The 17545-nt window shown below is 44.9% G+C and overlaps 1 protein-coding gene across 12 annotated transcripts in view; it reads right to left on the bottom strand.

Annotated features, from left to right (window-relative positions):
• The window catches only part of LOC104661473 (disco-interacting protein 2 homolog C), a 313197-nt gene that overhangs the window by 47232 nt on the left and 248420 nt on the right, over window positions 1-17545 (bottom strand). For all 12 annotated transcript variants that reach the window (XM_030939985.1, XM_030939981.1, XM_030939979.1 and 9 more), the window contains 3 exons: window positions 16639-16769; window positions 5876-6044; window positions 3168-3338 (listed from right to left, as the gene is read on the bottom strand). In XM_030939985.1, coding sequence (XP_030795845.1) covers window positions 3168-3338; window positions 5876-6044; window positions 16639-16769 — 471 coding nt within the window. The remainder of the gene's footprint in view (window positions 1-3167; window positions 3339-5875; window positions 6045-16638; window positions 16770-17545) is intronic.

The following is a 17545-nucleotide window of genomic DNA, read 5'->3' as shown; positions in this document are numbered from 1 at the left end:
GAGGTGGTTTCTGCCTCTGGATTCTGGATTCTGGGCTTCTCCCACTCTGCTTGTTTGCTATCACCAACATGTTTTTTTAATTTTGCAAAAATTCCAGAAAATGAGTGTTTCCAAAGACCAGCTCTGCCTGAAGCCTTTTCACTTACAGTTGCCTTCACTAGACTTTTGCACGGCTCCACCCTTCCAGTGTGCTCTGCTGAAGTGTTCCTGACCGCCCTCCCCCGAATGCCTCCCCATGCCCATGGCACTCTAGCCTCTCACTGCTCACTTACTAAGAATGAGTCGCTTCCTGAAAAAATTACCTACATGCCTACTGTCCATCTCACTATGAGAAATGTTTGATGATGGCACAAACTTTGTCTTAAGTTTCTTTGTAGTAAAATTTGACCTAGGCTGACATGAGCCCCTTTAAGTCTGCCCTTCCCTGCTGCAGGAACACTGGCACATGTGATACTGAACTGTGGCATCGTGCATGGCATCTGTGCCACGTCACCTCTCACAAAGCCAGAAACCTAATTCTGAAGCGCACCTGCCCTCAAAGCTTCGGGCAAGGGGAGGTGAGCCTGCATTGCTTTGTACATAAATTTAATTTCTCTCTGCTAGTAGACACTTGGATACTTCCAACTATTTTCCAATACTATTCAGATAAGGAAATGCTGACTGAAAGGAGTTACGAATAGGTCAAGCAGAAAACTGAACATGGACAAAAATGCTTAAAGATGCTGCCAAGATTGCAAAATAGTGCCATGACCCATGATTAGCAATACTGAATTTTGACTCAGCGGTCATACTGATGAACTTGTCTTCTGTACAAGAACATATTAGAACATATTGCTATTTCCTATTAAGAATACAGAACCGGGCTCAGCACTCTCACAGGGCACATTCATTCAACATCCAGCACGTGTCCGGCCCCGCCCCGGTGCTGAGGTAAGGACGGTGGCACACTTCAGAGCCTCGCGGAAAACACCAGCATGCCAATTGTTCTTCAGGGTGTCACTTTCCTGCAATTTTTTTCTTTCACCTCCATGTTTTGATTCGTTTTTAGTGTATTTTATCTTCTCCTACTGAGTGTACTCCTTCCTTGTAAACCATCTTAAAACATTCTGGGGCCGGGTGCAGTGGCTCACGCCTGTAATCCCAGCACTTTGGGAGGCCGAGGTGGGGGATCACGAGGTCAGGAGATCGAGACCATCCTGGCTACCATGGCAAAACTCCGTCTCTACTAAAAATACAAAAAATTAGCCAGTCCTGGTGGCGAATGCCTGTAGTCCCAGCTGCTGGGGAAGCTGAGGCAGGAGAATGGCATGAACCCGGGAGGTGGAGCTTGCAGCAAGCCGAGATCGCACCACTGCACTGCAGCCTGGGTGACAGAGACTCCGTCTCAAAAAATAAAAATAAAAAAATAAACATTTTGGATCCAGGTGGATAGAAATAAATAATAAATGAAAAAGTAAAGAAGAAAATAAATGTACGTACTCTACAAGAGGCCAATTTTGCAACACAGGTTGAACTCTGTCACCTGTTGGAGGGCACAGTGCTAAGTGTTACTCTCCGCTCTTCTCTCTTCGGCCCCACCCCGACATTTTAAGAGACAAAGCCAGAAGCAGCAGCCTCGCCATGGCCAGTGCCGTCTCTCACAAATCACTGATTTGCTCTTGCCCGGGGGTCCCTGTCACTGGTGGGCAGAGACAAGTGGGACATCACACTATTGCTGAACTGATTTAAGAGGCAGACTTCTGCATTTCCTGTTTCTCCTAATGGGATCGATGGTGATAAGCATTTATGAGGAACAGAAAAAGGTGAATAGGGAAAGAAAACTTCAATATTTTAAGAACTAGGTTGGTGAGATAAATCTAATTCTTCAGATGACCTCTGAGAAAAGGGTATTAATTTTAATCATAGGACAAGGTTTACCTGACTCTTGAGAGAAATTTGGTAATATATAATTTCTTAAAAACGAAGCTATTGTAATAATTAAGAGAAGGAAGACAGAAGCAAGGAACATCCCGTGTATGAAAAAAAAAAAAAGGCCAGGTGCGGCGACTCATGTCTGTAATCCCAGCACTTTGGGAGGCCAAGCCAGACAGATCATGAAGTTGACGAGATCAAGACCAGCCTGGGCAACATGGTGAAACCCTGTCTCTACAAAAAATACAAAAATTAGCCAGGTGTGGTGGTGGGCACCTGCGGTCCCAGCTACTCGGGAGGCTGAGGTGGGAGGGTTGCTTGCGCCTGCCTGGGAGCGGGAGCGGGAGTGGGGGCTGGGGGGTCGAGGCTGCAGTGAGCCGCGATTATGCGTGATTATGCCACTGCACTCCAGCCTGGGTGACAGAGTGATACCCTGTCTCCAAAAAGAAAAAGAAAAAAGAAAATCAAGAAAAGCTTTCTGCAGCTACTTTTTCTGAAATGATCCTGGGAAGAGAGGAGGTTCCCTCCTCTGACCTAGTGGCTAACTCCAAGCACCTCGACAGGCATGAAAAAGGCAGACAGAGCCTTCAGAGGCTCACCCAGCAGCAACCTTAAGCAATCACCCTGGGATCACAAGTAGGACAGCAGGTGGGCAGAGAGGGAGGTGGAGGTGCTGCCCGCCAACCATTTGCCTCACCAGCACCTGCTGAGAGGGGAGCCCTTACTCTTCCAGGAACCAGATCTGCACCTCTGCCTGGGGCTTGTCAGCCACTGTTAATGCAAGGCTGTCTTGCCAGAGCCCCTTCACGTACCCCGCTTTCGCACAAGTGCAGCTGTGCTGTTTCTACACTGCCACTGCAGCAGCAAATCCCAGAACCTGCTCAGTGTAATTAAGTTCTTCCTACAGCGATCGTCTGCACACATGAGACTAAGTACTTCGAGGGACTGGTTTCTTGATCTGTCTAGTATCTAATCTTTAAAAAGTCCGACAGCAGAGGTCTGGACAAACTGCTCCTCCTGTCACAAAAGTTAAAATGTTCCAGAACACAGTAAGTGCTATGAATGCTTGTTATGAATATGGATACGAACGCAGACTGTAGTGTAAAAAAACAGAGATCTGCACCAACAGCATGCGTGTGACGGAAAGATCTCTTCTGAAGGTAGCCGAGCACCAGCCCAGGGAGAAGCCTGGAGCCAGTCGGCTGCGCCCACCCCGGGAGCTTCCGGCTCAGCGCCGTGATGTCGGCGAATCTCACCTGCAAGCAAATCGCCAGGTTCACCCTGCAACCGAACGAGGTGCTGACGGCCCGCGGGTGAAGGCCCAGGTCTTTAAACAGCTTTGAGAACGACTGTGTGAGCGCGATCCGCGGCCGCTCTTCCGCCACGACCACGCAGGTCCTCACTCGGGACAAGTCCAGCCCTCGCGCCTGGAGATAACGACAGAGAAACCAAGTCAGCCCCCACGGGCCGAGCTTGGAGTGAGCCGGAGACGCCTTCCCTCGGATCCCCACATAAACATTGGAAAACTCAACACAGCGATGCCTTTCCAGGGTCGCCTGGGTCCACTTCCTTAACGTAACAAACCCAGCAGTGGTGAAAAAGCACTCACACAGCTATTCAAATGATGAACAAACAGCCGCCTGGAGCAAGAACTGTGATGAGGAGACAGGTGGAGGAAAAGCAACTTCCTGGATGAGACGATTAAAGGCAGTTTGGGAAAGGAGAGGCATTTGATATATTCTTCTGGGCATGGATGTACCAGAACACACACTGGAGAGGAATGGGAAAAATCTACATATTTTAAAGACATGGGGTCTTACTATGCTGCCCAGGGGAGCTGAACTCCTGGGCTCAGGTGACCATCCCACCTTGTGGTCTCCCAAGTAGCTGGGACTACAGGCATGTACCACCACACCCAGCCTGAAAACCTGCATTTTAATAGACAGGAATATAAACCTAAATTTTTAGACTTCATAGACAGTGCTCCATTTATGCCCCATTACACCAAGAATTTATTCTCACTCTCAAGCGTGTCTGTTTCTACAGTAAGCACAAGATTAAGAACATCTCAGTTTCCACACCAAATTCAGTCAGCTGAGCACAACAGCAAACGTCATACAAGGATTTCAAGGAGTTAAGCACAGCTCACTCTGTGGCACTGCCCAGGCCAAGAGGGAAAATAAGGGAGTGATAGGAACGGCTTGTGAATGTGAAGGCGAACCGTGAATGACTGTGTCTTGGAGTGGAAGCCAGAGCTGCTAAGAGGGCGGCCACCAAAACCCCAGCCATCAGGTCCTTTGAGCCCTTTCCAGGCAGCCTCAGCACACGTGGACAACTGACAAGGGTCCTGAGCAAGGAGGACACACAGCTCTAGCTGACTTCGACATTCGTGCTGAGCATACAGACACGACTGCACACACAGAGCTAAACAGGAAAAACTCAAGTCTGGGGAATACAAATTACATATTCACACGTGCGCATGTCTGAGAGGTAAAGCACATGTAGCTGCAATAGCAGGTCTGAAGCCAAAGATTATAAATTTGGCTCTAGGTTCGTTCAACCTAAGAACCTGGAGAGGTCGCTTAATTTCTCTGTGATATAAGTTTCCTCAGCTTTAAAATGGAGACAATAACGGCTCCTATTTCAGAGAGCTATTGTAAGGATGAAATGAATACGTAGTGACCCTCAACTACGTCATTATTTATTCTGGTTATTTATGTATGTGCCAACAGGAAGGTCATGAAAATGTACTCACTTTTTTTTTTTTTTTTTTTTTTTTTTTGAGACGGAGTCTCGCTGTGTCGCCTGGGCTGGAGTGCAGTGGCCGGATCTCAGCTCACTGCAAGCTCCGCTGCCTCCCTGGTTCACGCCATTCTCTCGCCTCAGCCTCCCAAGTAGCTGGGACCACAGGCGCCTGCCACCTCGCCCGGCTAGTTTTTTGTATTTTTTAGTAGAGACGGAGTTTCATCATGTTAGCCAGGATGGTCTCAATCTCCTGACCTTGTGATCCGCCCGTCTCGGCCTCCCAAAGTGCTGGGATTACAGGCTTGAGCCACCGCGCCCGGCCATGTACTCACTTTTTAATACAATATAGGTGAATATGAATAATGCTGTGTAACTTTTTCCTATATAAATATAAAACTCAAAATGATTGCACAATTACTTATATTACATAACATTATCTTGCATTTTGCTTTCCTGTTGAAGCTTTATGCATTAGGAAAACAAGGCAGGACAGATAAATGTACTGTTGCACTATTGATCTGTGTGTGGATGCCACAAACACACAATCCATGTATATACGAAGACAGACACACATCCAAACAGTACAAAGTCGGTTGAAATTTAATCAAAACTGGTCATATGATTATTCCCTCCTCGTTACTTGGAGCTAAGTGCTACTTAATTTACCATGAAGATATACCTATCAAAACATCCTTAGTTTAAATGGAGGGAAATACCATTATTCTTACATAATGGCAGTTATTTAAAAATAAAACACAACACTGTTAATTGTAAAATGAATTGAGCTTAGGGTCCAGACCCACAAATTAGGGTCTCCAGGAAAAACAAAAGTGAGTGGCTAAATTCACACCTACCTTCTTAAATACCAGTATCAGAACAAGTTAACATCGCCTCAGAGCTTCTGAACACCGAATACTTCAGAACACTGAATCCACCCAACAAAAAAATCAAATTTAGGATCTTTCATGTAGACCCAGAGGAATGATAGGCATTGAAAATATTTTATATTCTGGTTTGTTACTGTCTGTGAGTCATGGGGAAATATTCACGTTAAAAACATTTTCATATAAAGGCAGTTTGCAAGCTTCAGGTGACGTTAGATTAAACCCAGGCTTTTTTTTGGAGGACTGTTTTAACTTCACCCAGTCACAGACGTGCCTTCTTAGAAACGAGTCCCTGTGGGCTCGCGGGGCGCTGAGCTGCCAAGGGAGCTGCTTACCTTAAGGGACTCTGTTTGCGAGCCCAGCCCCTTGGTGCACAGCTCCATCACGGAGTAGGAGCAAAACGTGTCTCGGACTTTGTACTGACTCACGGCGAGAAGCCACAAGGCGGGGTTGGTTTCAAGCTCGGAGGGTGGGATCAGGATGGACTGGTGCCCAGAATACACACTGCAGAGAAAGAAGAGGCTGTCAGGGCAGGAGCTCAGCAAGGCTGGAGGGCTCAGGGCAGCACTGACTCCGAGGACAAGGAGGACTTGGAACAGCCTGTGCTGCCATCTGTAGAAGGGGACAGTAAAACCAACGCTGCAAACTGCGACCATGTTCACATGGAAGCCTTCTGAAAAGCAAATATGTACTACAGAATCATGAGGCAGTTACTACCACTTCGAACACACACTTAAGACTACTAAATGCTGTGATGCTCTGACGTCTCTCAGAACTGTGACGTCTCTCAGACCTGCAACATCAGCAAACTGGATCCTCTTTCTTGTAGAAAACACAGGGATCAAATTTTGGTCCAAAAAAAAAAAAAAGTAGCTTCAGAACAGGAGCTGGCAAACCACAGACACTTCCTGTTTTTGTAAATAAAGTTTTATTGGAACAGGGCCAGCCACCACCACTCATTTGTTTAAATATTGTCTCTAGCAGCTTTGAGCTGAGTGATAGTACAGAGACCACAGAACCTAAAATATTTACCAAACAGCAATTTAAGAAAGAGTAGTCCTATACCTGGTTTAGAAAACTGACAGCCAGGGTGAAAAAAAGACAATTATGGTAAGTAAAGTTAGTCACTGCATCTTTTCAAGTTCAGATTTTTATTTTAAAATGATCCCAACAAATCACCAAACAGAGGAGAGAAAATATAATCATTCTTTAATTTTACCTTCATATGAGAGAATAGATTTAGAGAAATGAAGCAGTGATAGGTTACATATTTTATCATCAATTGATGGGGTAAGTGTGGATTTAATAAACAACTTGTCAAAACTACATTTTTAATGTTGTTTTTTTTGCTACTATGAATTCACATTAATAGATGCCATGCATTAAAATAACATATCCTAGATAAATCACGTTCTAAGATTTAAAAATTAGCAAGAACGTTCTGTTGCACAGGCTACAGTATAGTGGTATAATCATAGCTCACTGTCACCTCAAACTCCTGGGCTCCAGCGATCCTCCTGCCTCTCCTGAGTCAGCAGGACCACAGGTGCACACTACCATGCTTGTTTTTTTTTTCAGGGGTAGGGTCTATGTTGTCTAGGCTCGTCTTGAACTTCTGGGCTCAAGCAATCCTCTCTTGTTCCTGCTGTGGCCATGTAAGACGTGCCTGGGCCTCCCAAAGTGCTGGGATTACAGGCGTGAGCCACCATGCCCAACCTACACAATTTTTTTTTTTTTTTTTGAGACGGGGTCTCACTCTGTCACCCAGACTGGAGTGCGGTGGTGTGATCTGGGCTCACTGTAACCTCCATATTCCAAGCTGAGGCCATCGTCCCACCTCAGCCCCCGAGTAGCTGGGGCTACAGGTGCACAACACTAAGCCTAATTTTTTTTTTTTTTTTGGTAGAGATAGGGTTTTGTCATGTTGCCCAGGCTGGTCTCAAACTCCTGGATTCAAGCGCTCCTCCTGTCTTGGCCTCCCACAGTGCTAGGATTACAGGCATGAGCCGCCACAAGAGGCCTACACAAAATTTTATCAGTGAAATAGCACTATGATTAACGAGTTAGGCCTTGTTAACTACTATGCTATAATACTAAAGCCAGTTCTCTAATGTGGCCAATCTCATTTAGAAATCTTCATAATTGTTTATAAGAGAATCCGACTAAATACATGTAAGGAAATTAAGTTGGCTAACAAAATTTATTTCAAACAGGACCCTTAGTATGAAAAACTCCTCTTTGGCAAATGTGACAAAAGCGTTTTTGGGCAATTTTCCATTTCTTTCCTCATTCTCTTTTCTAAAGCTTGATTTATTCTTTTCAAAAGGACACAGAGCCCTCTGTGTCTGTGGGTTCCTCACCCCTGGCTTCAACCATGAATCAAAGATGCTCATGAGAAAATCTGCGTCTATACCTAACTCGTAGATTTTCTTGTCACTATTGAATAAACAACATAGTACAACTATTTACATAGCATTTACATTGTCTTAGGTATTACAAGTAATCCAGAAATTATTTAAATTATGAGGGGAAGTGCACAGGTGATGCGCACATACAACGCCATGTTACGTCAGGGGCTTCAGCATCCTCGCTTTTCGGTATCTACGGGGTCCCGGAACCCATCTCCTCTGTGGACACCGAGGGATGACTTTATAGCAAATAGTGACCTTTTCAAGGGTTGAATCCTTTGAGAACAGGGTTAGGCACATAAGGGGTGAATATCAGGCCTTGAATTATTACTCTGCTGTAAATTGGCCATTTAGTCTTAGTTTAAAAAATTTTATTGTGGTAAAACATATGTAACACAAAATTTACCATATTCACCACTTCTTTTCTTCTTTTCTGAGACAGTCTTCCTTTGTCACCCAGGCTAGAGTGCAGTGGTGCGATCACAGCTCACTGCAGCCCTGACCTCATGGGCTTCAGTGATCCTCCCACCTCCCAAGTATCTGGGGCTACAGGCAGGTGCCACTATGATGGGCTAATTTAAAACTTTTTTGTGGAGATGGGGGTCTATGTTGCCCAGGCTGGTCTTGAACTCCTAGGTTTAAGCAATCCTCCTGCCTCAGCTGCCCAAAGTCATTTTAACCATTTCTAAGTGTCCCTGGAAGTGGCTTCCTCAAAAATACACATCAGCATGAATGATTTGCTCTGTCAGAACTGCCAGCAGACAAACAGGCTTGGGTACCCAATGTGAATTTCTGGCTAGAGAATTTCAAATATACTTGTGAAAACGAAATATAGTTTCACCTCCCTCCTCATCCCCATAAATAAGATGTCAACATTAAGAAAAAACGAATCTTGACAGCAGAAACAAATAGAAAACTCAACTCATGATTTCCTACTTGCCCTTATCTCACTCAATACGACAAATGTTCGTTAATTGTTGTATTAGCCAAAATTGATTTTTGGCACTGGCAATTTAAGAGCAGGTTGCTTATTCTGAAGATATTATTCTCTGAAAATGTTGGGAACTTGAGCTGTTCTTTAGATCTTAACTTCAAAAAGAATAAAAATGGACATTTGGTAAGTAACATACATTTGTACATTAGCAATTTGATGATTTCGGATTACTAACCTGACAAAACATACCAACAACTGAAAACTCTCCCAACTTATGAATTCAACAAGACAGGTTCACCTCACCCAGGGGTCCTGGGTGGTGCCCTCTGCCAGCAGGCATGCCATCCAGCCCAGGGTCTCCCTACGCACTTCAATTACTGCAGTGAAGCACTTTATTATTTTTTGTTGTTGAGACACAGTCTCACTCTGTCACCCAGGCTGGAGTGCCCTGGTGCATTCTCAGCTTAGTGTAACCTCCGTCTCCTGGGTTCAAGTGATTCTCCAGCCTAATGCTCCTGAGTAGCTGGGATTACAGGCTCCCACCACCACGCCCAGCTAATTTTTGTATTTTTAGTAGAGACAAGGTTTCATCATGTTGGCCAGGCTGGTCTTGAACTCCTGACCTCAAGTGATCCACCCACCTCGGACTCCCAAAGTGCTGGGATTACAGGCATGAGCCACTGTGCCTGGCCTATTCTTTCTAAGAAACCCATCAGCTTTATTCAGGTAAACTTTGCATACCCTAAATTTCATTCATTTTAAGCACAGAATTAAATGGCTTTTAGTAAAATTGAGGAGTTGTAACATTGTCACCACTCTAGAACATTCCCACCTCCTGAAAGGGATCCCGTGTCCATCTGCAGTCAGTCCCATTTCCAGCCCTACCCACTGTCATCACTCTACTTTGTTTTTACAAAGTTGCCTTTTCTGGACACTGCCTACCACACAGCCACACTTCCTTCCCTCAGCAGGTGCTTCTGGGCTGATCCTGCACAGAAGCACCCACCACATGGATGTGGCAGGCGTCCCTTGTTCGTTCACCTGTTGGCGGACACCTGGATTGCTTCCTCGTGTTGACCGAGGCTCCAGGGAACTTACACCAAGTCTTTGAGTGGACGTTCGCTTTTCCTCCTCCTAGGAGGGCAGCTGCTGCGTCATGCAGCAAGTCTGCTTAATTAAGACCATGCCAAACAGTGGTTCCCCATTTTACATTCCCATTATCAACGTATGAGAATTCATTTTTCCACCTTCTTGGCTACTGTTGCTTTGCAGTGTAAGTTTTGAAGTCAGAAAACACGAGCTCTCCAACTTTATTTTCCTGTGTTTGCGTTGACAGCATTCTAGTGGGTGTGAAGTGGCACCTCACTGTGGTTTTAATTACATTTCCCTAATTAATGCTGGGTATCTTTTCATGTCCTTATCGGTTATTTGTACGTCTTCTTTTGGCGAGATATCTGTTCAGATCTCCTGCCCGTGTTTAAATTATGTTGCTTGTTTCTGAGTTTTGAGAGTTTATTACATAGGCTGGGTGCAGTGGCTCACACCTGTAATCCCCAGCACTTTGGGAGTTGGAGGCGGGCAGATTACTTGAGGTCAGGAGTTCGAGACCAGCCTGGTCAACATGGCAAAACCCTTTCTCTACTAAAAAAACAAAAAAATTAGCCAGGTGTGGTGGTGCATGCCTGTAGCTCCAGCTACTTGGGAGGCTGAGGCAGGAGAATCACTTGAACCTTGGAGGCAGAGGTTGCAGTGAGCTGAAATCATACCAGTAAGCTCCAGCCTGGGCAACAGAGCAAGGTTGTCTCAAAAAAAAATAAAAATAATAAAAATAAAAAAAGGGAAAAAGTTTATTACATAGGTGCTTTGAAGTACTTCATGAGATTTATAATTTGCAAATGTTTTTTCCCAGACTGTGGCTTGTCTTTCTAGTCATGTCTTTTGATATACAAAAGTTTTAAATTTTGTTCAAGTCCAATTTATCAGTATTTATGTAGCGTACCTTTAGTGAACTCTGTGCCTAACCCAAGATTATGAAAATTTACTCGTGTTTTCTAAAATTTTTATAATTTTTGCTCTTACATTCAGATCTATGATCCACTTGAACTAACTTATGATGTTGAGTCAAGGTTTATCTTTTTTCATTTTCATGTGAATGTCCAAATTTCCCAGCATCTGTTGTTGAAAAACTCTTTTCTTCATTGAATTGCTCAGGTAACGCTGTTAAAAAATTATTTGACCATAAATATAAGGGTTTATTTCTGGACTCTCAATTCTGTTTGTCATATATAATCAGTCTATCTCAGTCTGTCTCTATGCCAGTACCATGTTGTTTTGGTTACTGTAGCTTTGCAGCATTTCTGAAATCAGGAATGAGAAGTTCTAAATTCTCCAATTTAGTTATCTTATTTTAAAACTGCTTTGACTGTTGTGGGTCCTTTATATTCACTTTAGGATATTATCAATTTCTGCTCCAAAAAACCCCCAAAAAATAGCCTGCCAAGATTTCGATAGGAATTACATTAAACCTATAAAACAATGTGGGGAGAACTACCATTTTAATATTGAATCTTCCAATACATGAATATGGGCTATCTGACACAATTTTTAAAAACAGGTGTAATCTTAAGTATTTTGAAACAATCCCATTATATTCATAATTCTCAGATAAACAATCCTCTACTTTATGACAGAAGAAAGCTTTAGGATGAGGAAACAAATTATTTGTGTTACTTAACTTTTGAATAATCACAAAGTCATAGAAAACTTACAAGTACATTTAAAATAATTTTATCTCCCTTGGATTATCTGATGGTGAGTCACTGACTTGATGCCTAATCCCAGACACCTCAGGGGGGAGTTCCAACAAACAAGTCTATTTTCCTCCATAAACAACTAAGCCATCAAAATCAGAAACCAACACATTCCTTCTGTCCCAGCTCAGACCCTATTCAAGTCTCTCCAGCTGTCCCCGATTACATCCTCTGTAGCAAAAGGGTCCAGTTTGTGCAGGCACATTGCAAGTAAGTGGTCGGCTCTCAGCCTCCCTCTGCCCAGAGCGAGTTTCTGGATGTTTCCATGATTCTCACGACACCAGGCTTTGGGAAGATTCTAGGCGGGTGCATTGTCCAGTCAGTCCTCTAACTTGGGGGGCCGATGCTTCCACATGGGGAGACACAGGGCAGGCGTCCTTGGCGGGAGTATCGCGGATGCTGTTCTCCTCATCCCACCCACCATGTGCTGCAGGCTTCACCACTAATGAGGTTTGCCTGGACCACCTGGTTCATGCTTTTCCACTGTGAAGCCTCTCTTTCCTCTAACTACTTCGTGGATGGCTACTATAGAAATCCTCACTTCTCATCAAGCTTTCCATTTGTTCATCTATGTATCTAAATAGTTGGAAAATTTCCTATATTACTCAAAGTGTTATAATCTGTTGCAATCTTTATTTCTTGAGACAGGGTCTTGCTCTGTCACCCAGGCTAGAGTGTAGTGGTGTGATCTCAGCTCACTGCAACCTCAACCTTCCAGGCTCAAGTGATCCTCCACCTCAGCCTCCCAAGTAGTCGGGGCCATAGGCACACACTACTACAGCCGGCTAATTAAAAAAAAATGTTTTTTTAGGCTGGGTGTGGTGGTTCATGCCTATCATTCCAGCACTTTGGGAGGCTGAGGTGGGAGGATGGCTTGAGCCCAGGAGTTCAAGACCAGCCTGGGCAACATGGCAAGACCCCATCTCTACAAAAAATTTAAAAATTAGCATGCCTGAGGTCCCAGGATAGTGATGCTTTGGCCGAGGATGGGTCCATGTACAACAGTGGTCTCATGATTCTATAACAAAGCTGAAAAATTTCTACTGCCTAGAGACGTGGCAGCACACCACATTACTTGTGTTGGTGGTGGTAACTGGTCTAAACAAACCTGTGCTGCCAGTCATATAAAAGCACAGCACATACAATCACGTCTTCAGTTCTGTTTACATGATACATCACATTTTTTGATTTGTGTATGACACAACCTTGCATCTTGGGGACGAAGCCTACTTGGGCACAGTGGATCAGCTTTTTGATGAGCACATACAATTATGTACACAACCTAATACTTAACCATGATGATAAACAACTGTGCTACCGGTTTATGAAGTTACTGTACTTTGTTATTTTACAGCATCCTCCTACTTATATAAAAAAAATTAATTGTATCCCAGCACTTTGGGAGGCTGAGGCGGGCAGATCACGAGGGCAGGAGATCGAGACCATCCTGGCTAACACAGTGAAACCCTGTCTCTACTAAAATAATACAAAAAACTAGCCGGGCGAGGTGGCGGGCACCTGTAGTCCCAGCTACTCGGGAGGCTGAGGCAGGAGAATGGCATAAACCTGGGAGGCAGAGCATGCACTGAGCTGAGATCCGGCCACTGCACTCCAGCCTGGGCGACAGAGCAAGACTCCATCTCAACAAAAAATAAATAAATAAATAAATAGTAAAACAGCCTCGGCAGGTCCTTCAGGAGGGTCCTCCAGGAGAAGCTATTGTTATCCTAGGAGGTGACGGCTCCGTGCGCGTAGTCCCTGAAGACCCTCCAGTGGGACAAGAGGTGGAAGGGAAGACAGTGACACTGAACACTCTGGCCCTGTGGAGTCCTAGGCAGTTCTGTGTGTGTGTGTGTTGTGGAGGCCTGGGCAGCTGTGTGTGTGTGTATTGTGGAGGCCTGGGCAGCTGTGTGTGTGTGTGTGTGTGCGTGTGTGCGCGCGCGCGCTGTGGAGGCCTAGGCAGCTGTGTGTGTGTGCGCGTGTGTGTGTTGTGGAGGCCTAGGCTGGTGTGTGTGTGTGTGTGTGCATGTGTGTTGTAGAGGCCTAGGCTAATGTGTGTGCCTATTAGTTTTTAACAAAAGCATAAAATGTTTTTAAAAATTTAATAGAAAGCAGCTTATAGAGTAAGAAGATAAATTATTTTTGTATAGTTGTATGTTTGTGTTTTAAGCTAAGTGTTTTTATAGATAAGTCAAAAAGTTGAAAAAATTAAAACGTTGTTAAGGTTAAAAAGTTACAGTAAGCGAAGGTTAATTTGTTATTGAAGACCTAAAAACATATTTGATAAACTTGGTATAGCCGAAGTGTCTGGTACAGAGGCCACAACAGTGCGCAGTTATGTCCTGGCCTCACATCCAGGTGCCACTTACTCACCAACTCGCCGACTCACCTGGGCAACCTCCACTCCTGCCAGCTCCAGTCATGGGAAACGCCCTACACAGCTTTTTCTTTCTTTTTTTTTTTTTTTACCTTCCGTACCATCTTTTTACTGTACCTTTTCTGTGTTTAAATATGTCTAGATACACGAATACTTACCATTGCATTACCACTGCCTGCAGCATTCACTGCACTAACACACTGCACTAACACGCTGCACAGGACTGCGGACTGGGTGTGTCAGGCTGTACCAGCCAGGTCTGTGCAAGCAAACTCGATGTTTACACAACGAACGTATCCCCATCACTTATTTCTAATCCCCCACATGAAGTTGATTCTCCCTCTGCTGCTGTTGATTCCTGGAACAAGCTGGCTTCCCCACACTGCACCCTGCCTGGCTCCCACAGCCCATGCCAGGACATCCCCTTGTGGACTCCCCCCTCCGACCTGGGCTTGGGCACCCTGTGCAGGCTGCCCCCAACCAAGACGCCCTCCCCACCCTGCTGCACTATCTTAGGATCACAGCCTGAAGATGATGCCTCAAATTTTATACCCCCAGGGCCTCTTCTGCCTGATTCCCTCCCCAGACCTGCTGAGAACTGCATGGGAAAGGGAAGTCATTATTATTTTTAACTTCTGTATTAGTCATTGTGCATCTAGGATCCAAGTGATTTTTTTTTTGTTTTTTAAAGCAAGTCCATTGGGATCTGTTTCTATAGAGAATGTTTTTTTAATGGAAAGGTTTATGGCTATATTAACTGTTGCAAGGGCCATCAACAGAATACTGTGATCTTGTGACTTCTGAGTTATTAATATTTTGCAGGAAAGATGCTTGTTAAAGTCCACTGCAACCTGGACAATCTATTGTTATCGTGGGTTCACATGGAAAACTTACTTTCCCTGCCACAAACACCGTCTCGCTGGTTTCCGCCAGGAGCCAGGCACGGTGAGCCTGCAGGCCGGCGGCTTCCACCAGCTGGCTTCAGTTTGACTGGCATACTTTGCCGAATGAAATACAGTCTCCCTACAAGGGCGATTGTTCGGAACAGGCCTCTGCCCTTCCACTTGGCATGTGTAGCTAAGGCCATGTTCTGAGCGATTTCCCACAAAAAAAAAATTTACAATGTTATTGCATTTTGGACTGAGGCAAAAATCATTATTTCATTTATTCACTTTTATCTGCTTTCTCAAAAAGCCAAATTGTCCTAATTAGAACATCGGTATTTTTCAAAAATACAAGATTACATTTTAATCCAATTTAATACTATTAAATATTAGTAATACATTAAAAATATTTGTTCCAGAAGAGTGCTGACAGGAGAAAAACATCTGACTGGGTACAGTGGCTCACGAGGCTGAGGCAGGCAGATCACCTGAGGTCAGGAGTTCGAGACCAGACTGGCCAACATGGTGAAACCCCATCTCTACTAAAAATACAAAAATTAGCTAGGCGTGGTGGCAGGTGCCTGTAATCTCAGCTACTCAGGAGGCTGAGACATGAGAGCTGCTTGAACCCAGGAGGCAGAGGTTGCAGTGAGCTGAGATTGTGGCACTGCACTTCAGCCTGGGTGACAGAGCGAGACGGTCTCGAAAAAAAAAAAAGAAAAAAGATCCACTATAAAGAAAATCATAACCAATTTCATACTGTAGCATCTCAGTTTTATAAATATATTAATGTCTATTTATTCATAAAATAACATGTGTAAAGATTTATGAGTGAAATTATTTTTATGTTTGTGTTAGCTTTAAAATACCCATTTAAAAAAAAAGGGGGAAAGCAGCCGGATACTACAAAACCACTAAAATGCTGACATGTGAAGCCGGATGATGGTCATGGGTGTTTATTACTGAACATGCCCTATGCTTACATGTTTGAAAATGCTCCACTGGAAAATGAACTCTGAAAAACTATGCTAAGAGTGGATTTTACTGGTAACACCCTTTATCAGGTGGTACGATTGTTGATGGCTTTATTTTATTCCTTATATTACTTTGTATTTTCTAAAATTTCTACAATGAACATGTATGCATAATCAGACAAAAAAGCCAAGAAACATCCATTTGTTTTTCTGGTCCTTCATTTATCCCATAAATACTTGCCGAGTACCTGCCGTGGGCCAGGCTCCGAGCCGGCTGCTGGGTAGCGTGCCGCACCCTGGAGAATGCTCAGCCCTCGTGGACTCACCTCTGGGCCTGCCCAGCCTGAGCCCTGCAGTAACAGCTGGGGTGAAGCCGGTGGGAGGTAAGAGCCTGCAATGCCTGCTGGCCCAGCACCATCGCCAGGCTTTATATGTGTAAGAACCAAGCCTGGAGCCTGGGAGTCTTCCGATTGTCAGAAATAAAGGTCCTCAACAGACAGTTCTCTGAAATGTTCCTCCACTGCTGCAGAAAGTCAAAATCACCCCAGGCACTGCTCTGTCCCCGAGAGCCAAGTCCACCAGGAAAGGCAGAGGGGACAGGGGTCGGGGTGCGGGGACAGTGCTTAGGCTGCCTGGCTGGGTCTAAGGTCTGGAGAGGAAGGTGCACGATTTTTTTTTTTTTAAATGTAAAGATACAGAGAGGAATCTCACCTGCAGAGGCACCAGAGGACAAACCCCAGTCCACAGTAAGGGTCCAGGCAGATGGCCACTTCTCTAGAGGGGTAAAGTTCACACTGCAGCTTAATGGAACGGCAGAAGGCACTGGTGGCTGCGTGAGACATCTGCAAAACACAAGCCTGCGTTAAACGCATCGGACCTGACACCGTAAGACACCCGTGAGAAAACAGGGCTGCATTAAATGCATCGGACCTGACACCGTAAGACACCCGTGAGAAAACAGGGCTGCATTAAATGCATCGGACCTGACACCCTAAGACACCTGTGGGAAAACAGGGCTGCGTTAAACGCATCGGACTTGACACCATAAGACACCAGTGAGAAAACAGGGCTGCATTAAATGCATCGGACCTGACACCCTGCTGACACCCTAAGACACCTGTGGGAAAACAGGGCTGCGTTAAACGCATCGGACTTGACACTGTAAGACACCCGTGAGAAAACAGGGCTGCATTAAACGCATCGGACCTGACACCCTAAGACACCTGTGGGAAAACAGGGCTGCGTTAAACGCATCGGACTTGACACCCAAGATGCCTGTGGGAAAACAGGGCTGCGTTAAACGCATCGAACTTGACACCGTAAGACACCCGTGAGAAAACAGGGCTGCATTAAACGCATCGGACCTGACACCCTAAGACACCTGTGGGAAAACAGGGCTGCGTTAAATGCATCGGACTTGACACCGTAAGACACCCGTGAGAAAACAGGGCTGCATTAAACGCATCGGACCTGACACCCTAAGACACCTGTGGGAAAACAGGGCTGCGTTAAATGCATCGGACTTGACACCCTAAGACGCCTGTGGGAAAACAGGGCTGCATTAAACGCATCGGACCTGACACCCTAAGACGCCTGTGGGAAAACAGGGCTGCACTGA

Source organism: Rhinopithecus roxellana, chromosome 10 (assembly GCF_007565055.1).
Source record: "Rhinopithecus roxellana isolate Shanxi Qingling chromosome 10, ASM756505v1, whole genome shotgun sequence".
Taxonomy (NCBI): domain Eukaryota; kingdom Metazoa; phylum Chordata; class Mammalia; order Primates; family Cercopithecidae; genus Rhinopithecus; species Rhinopithecus roxellana.
The sequence above is the reverse complement of the archived record's forward strand: the minus strand, read 5'-3'. Positions and strand labels throughout refer to the sequence as shown.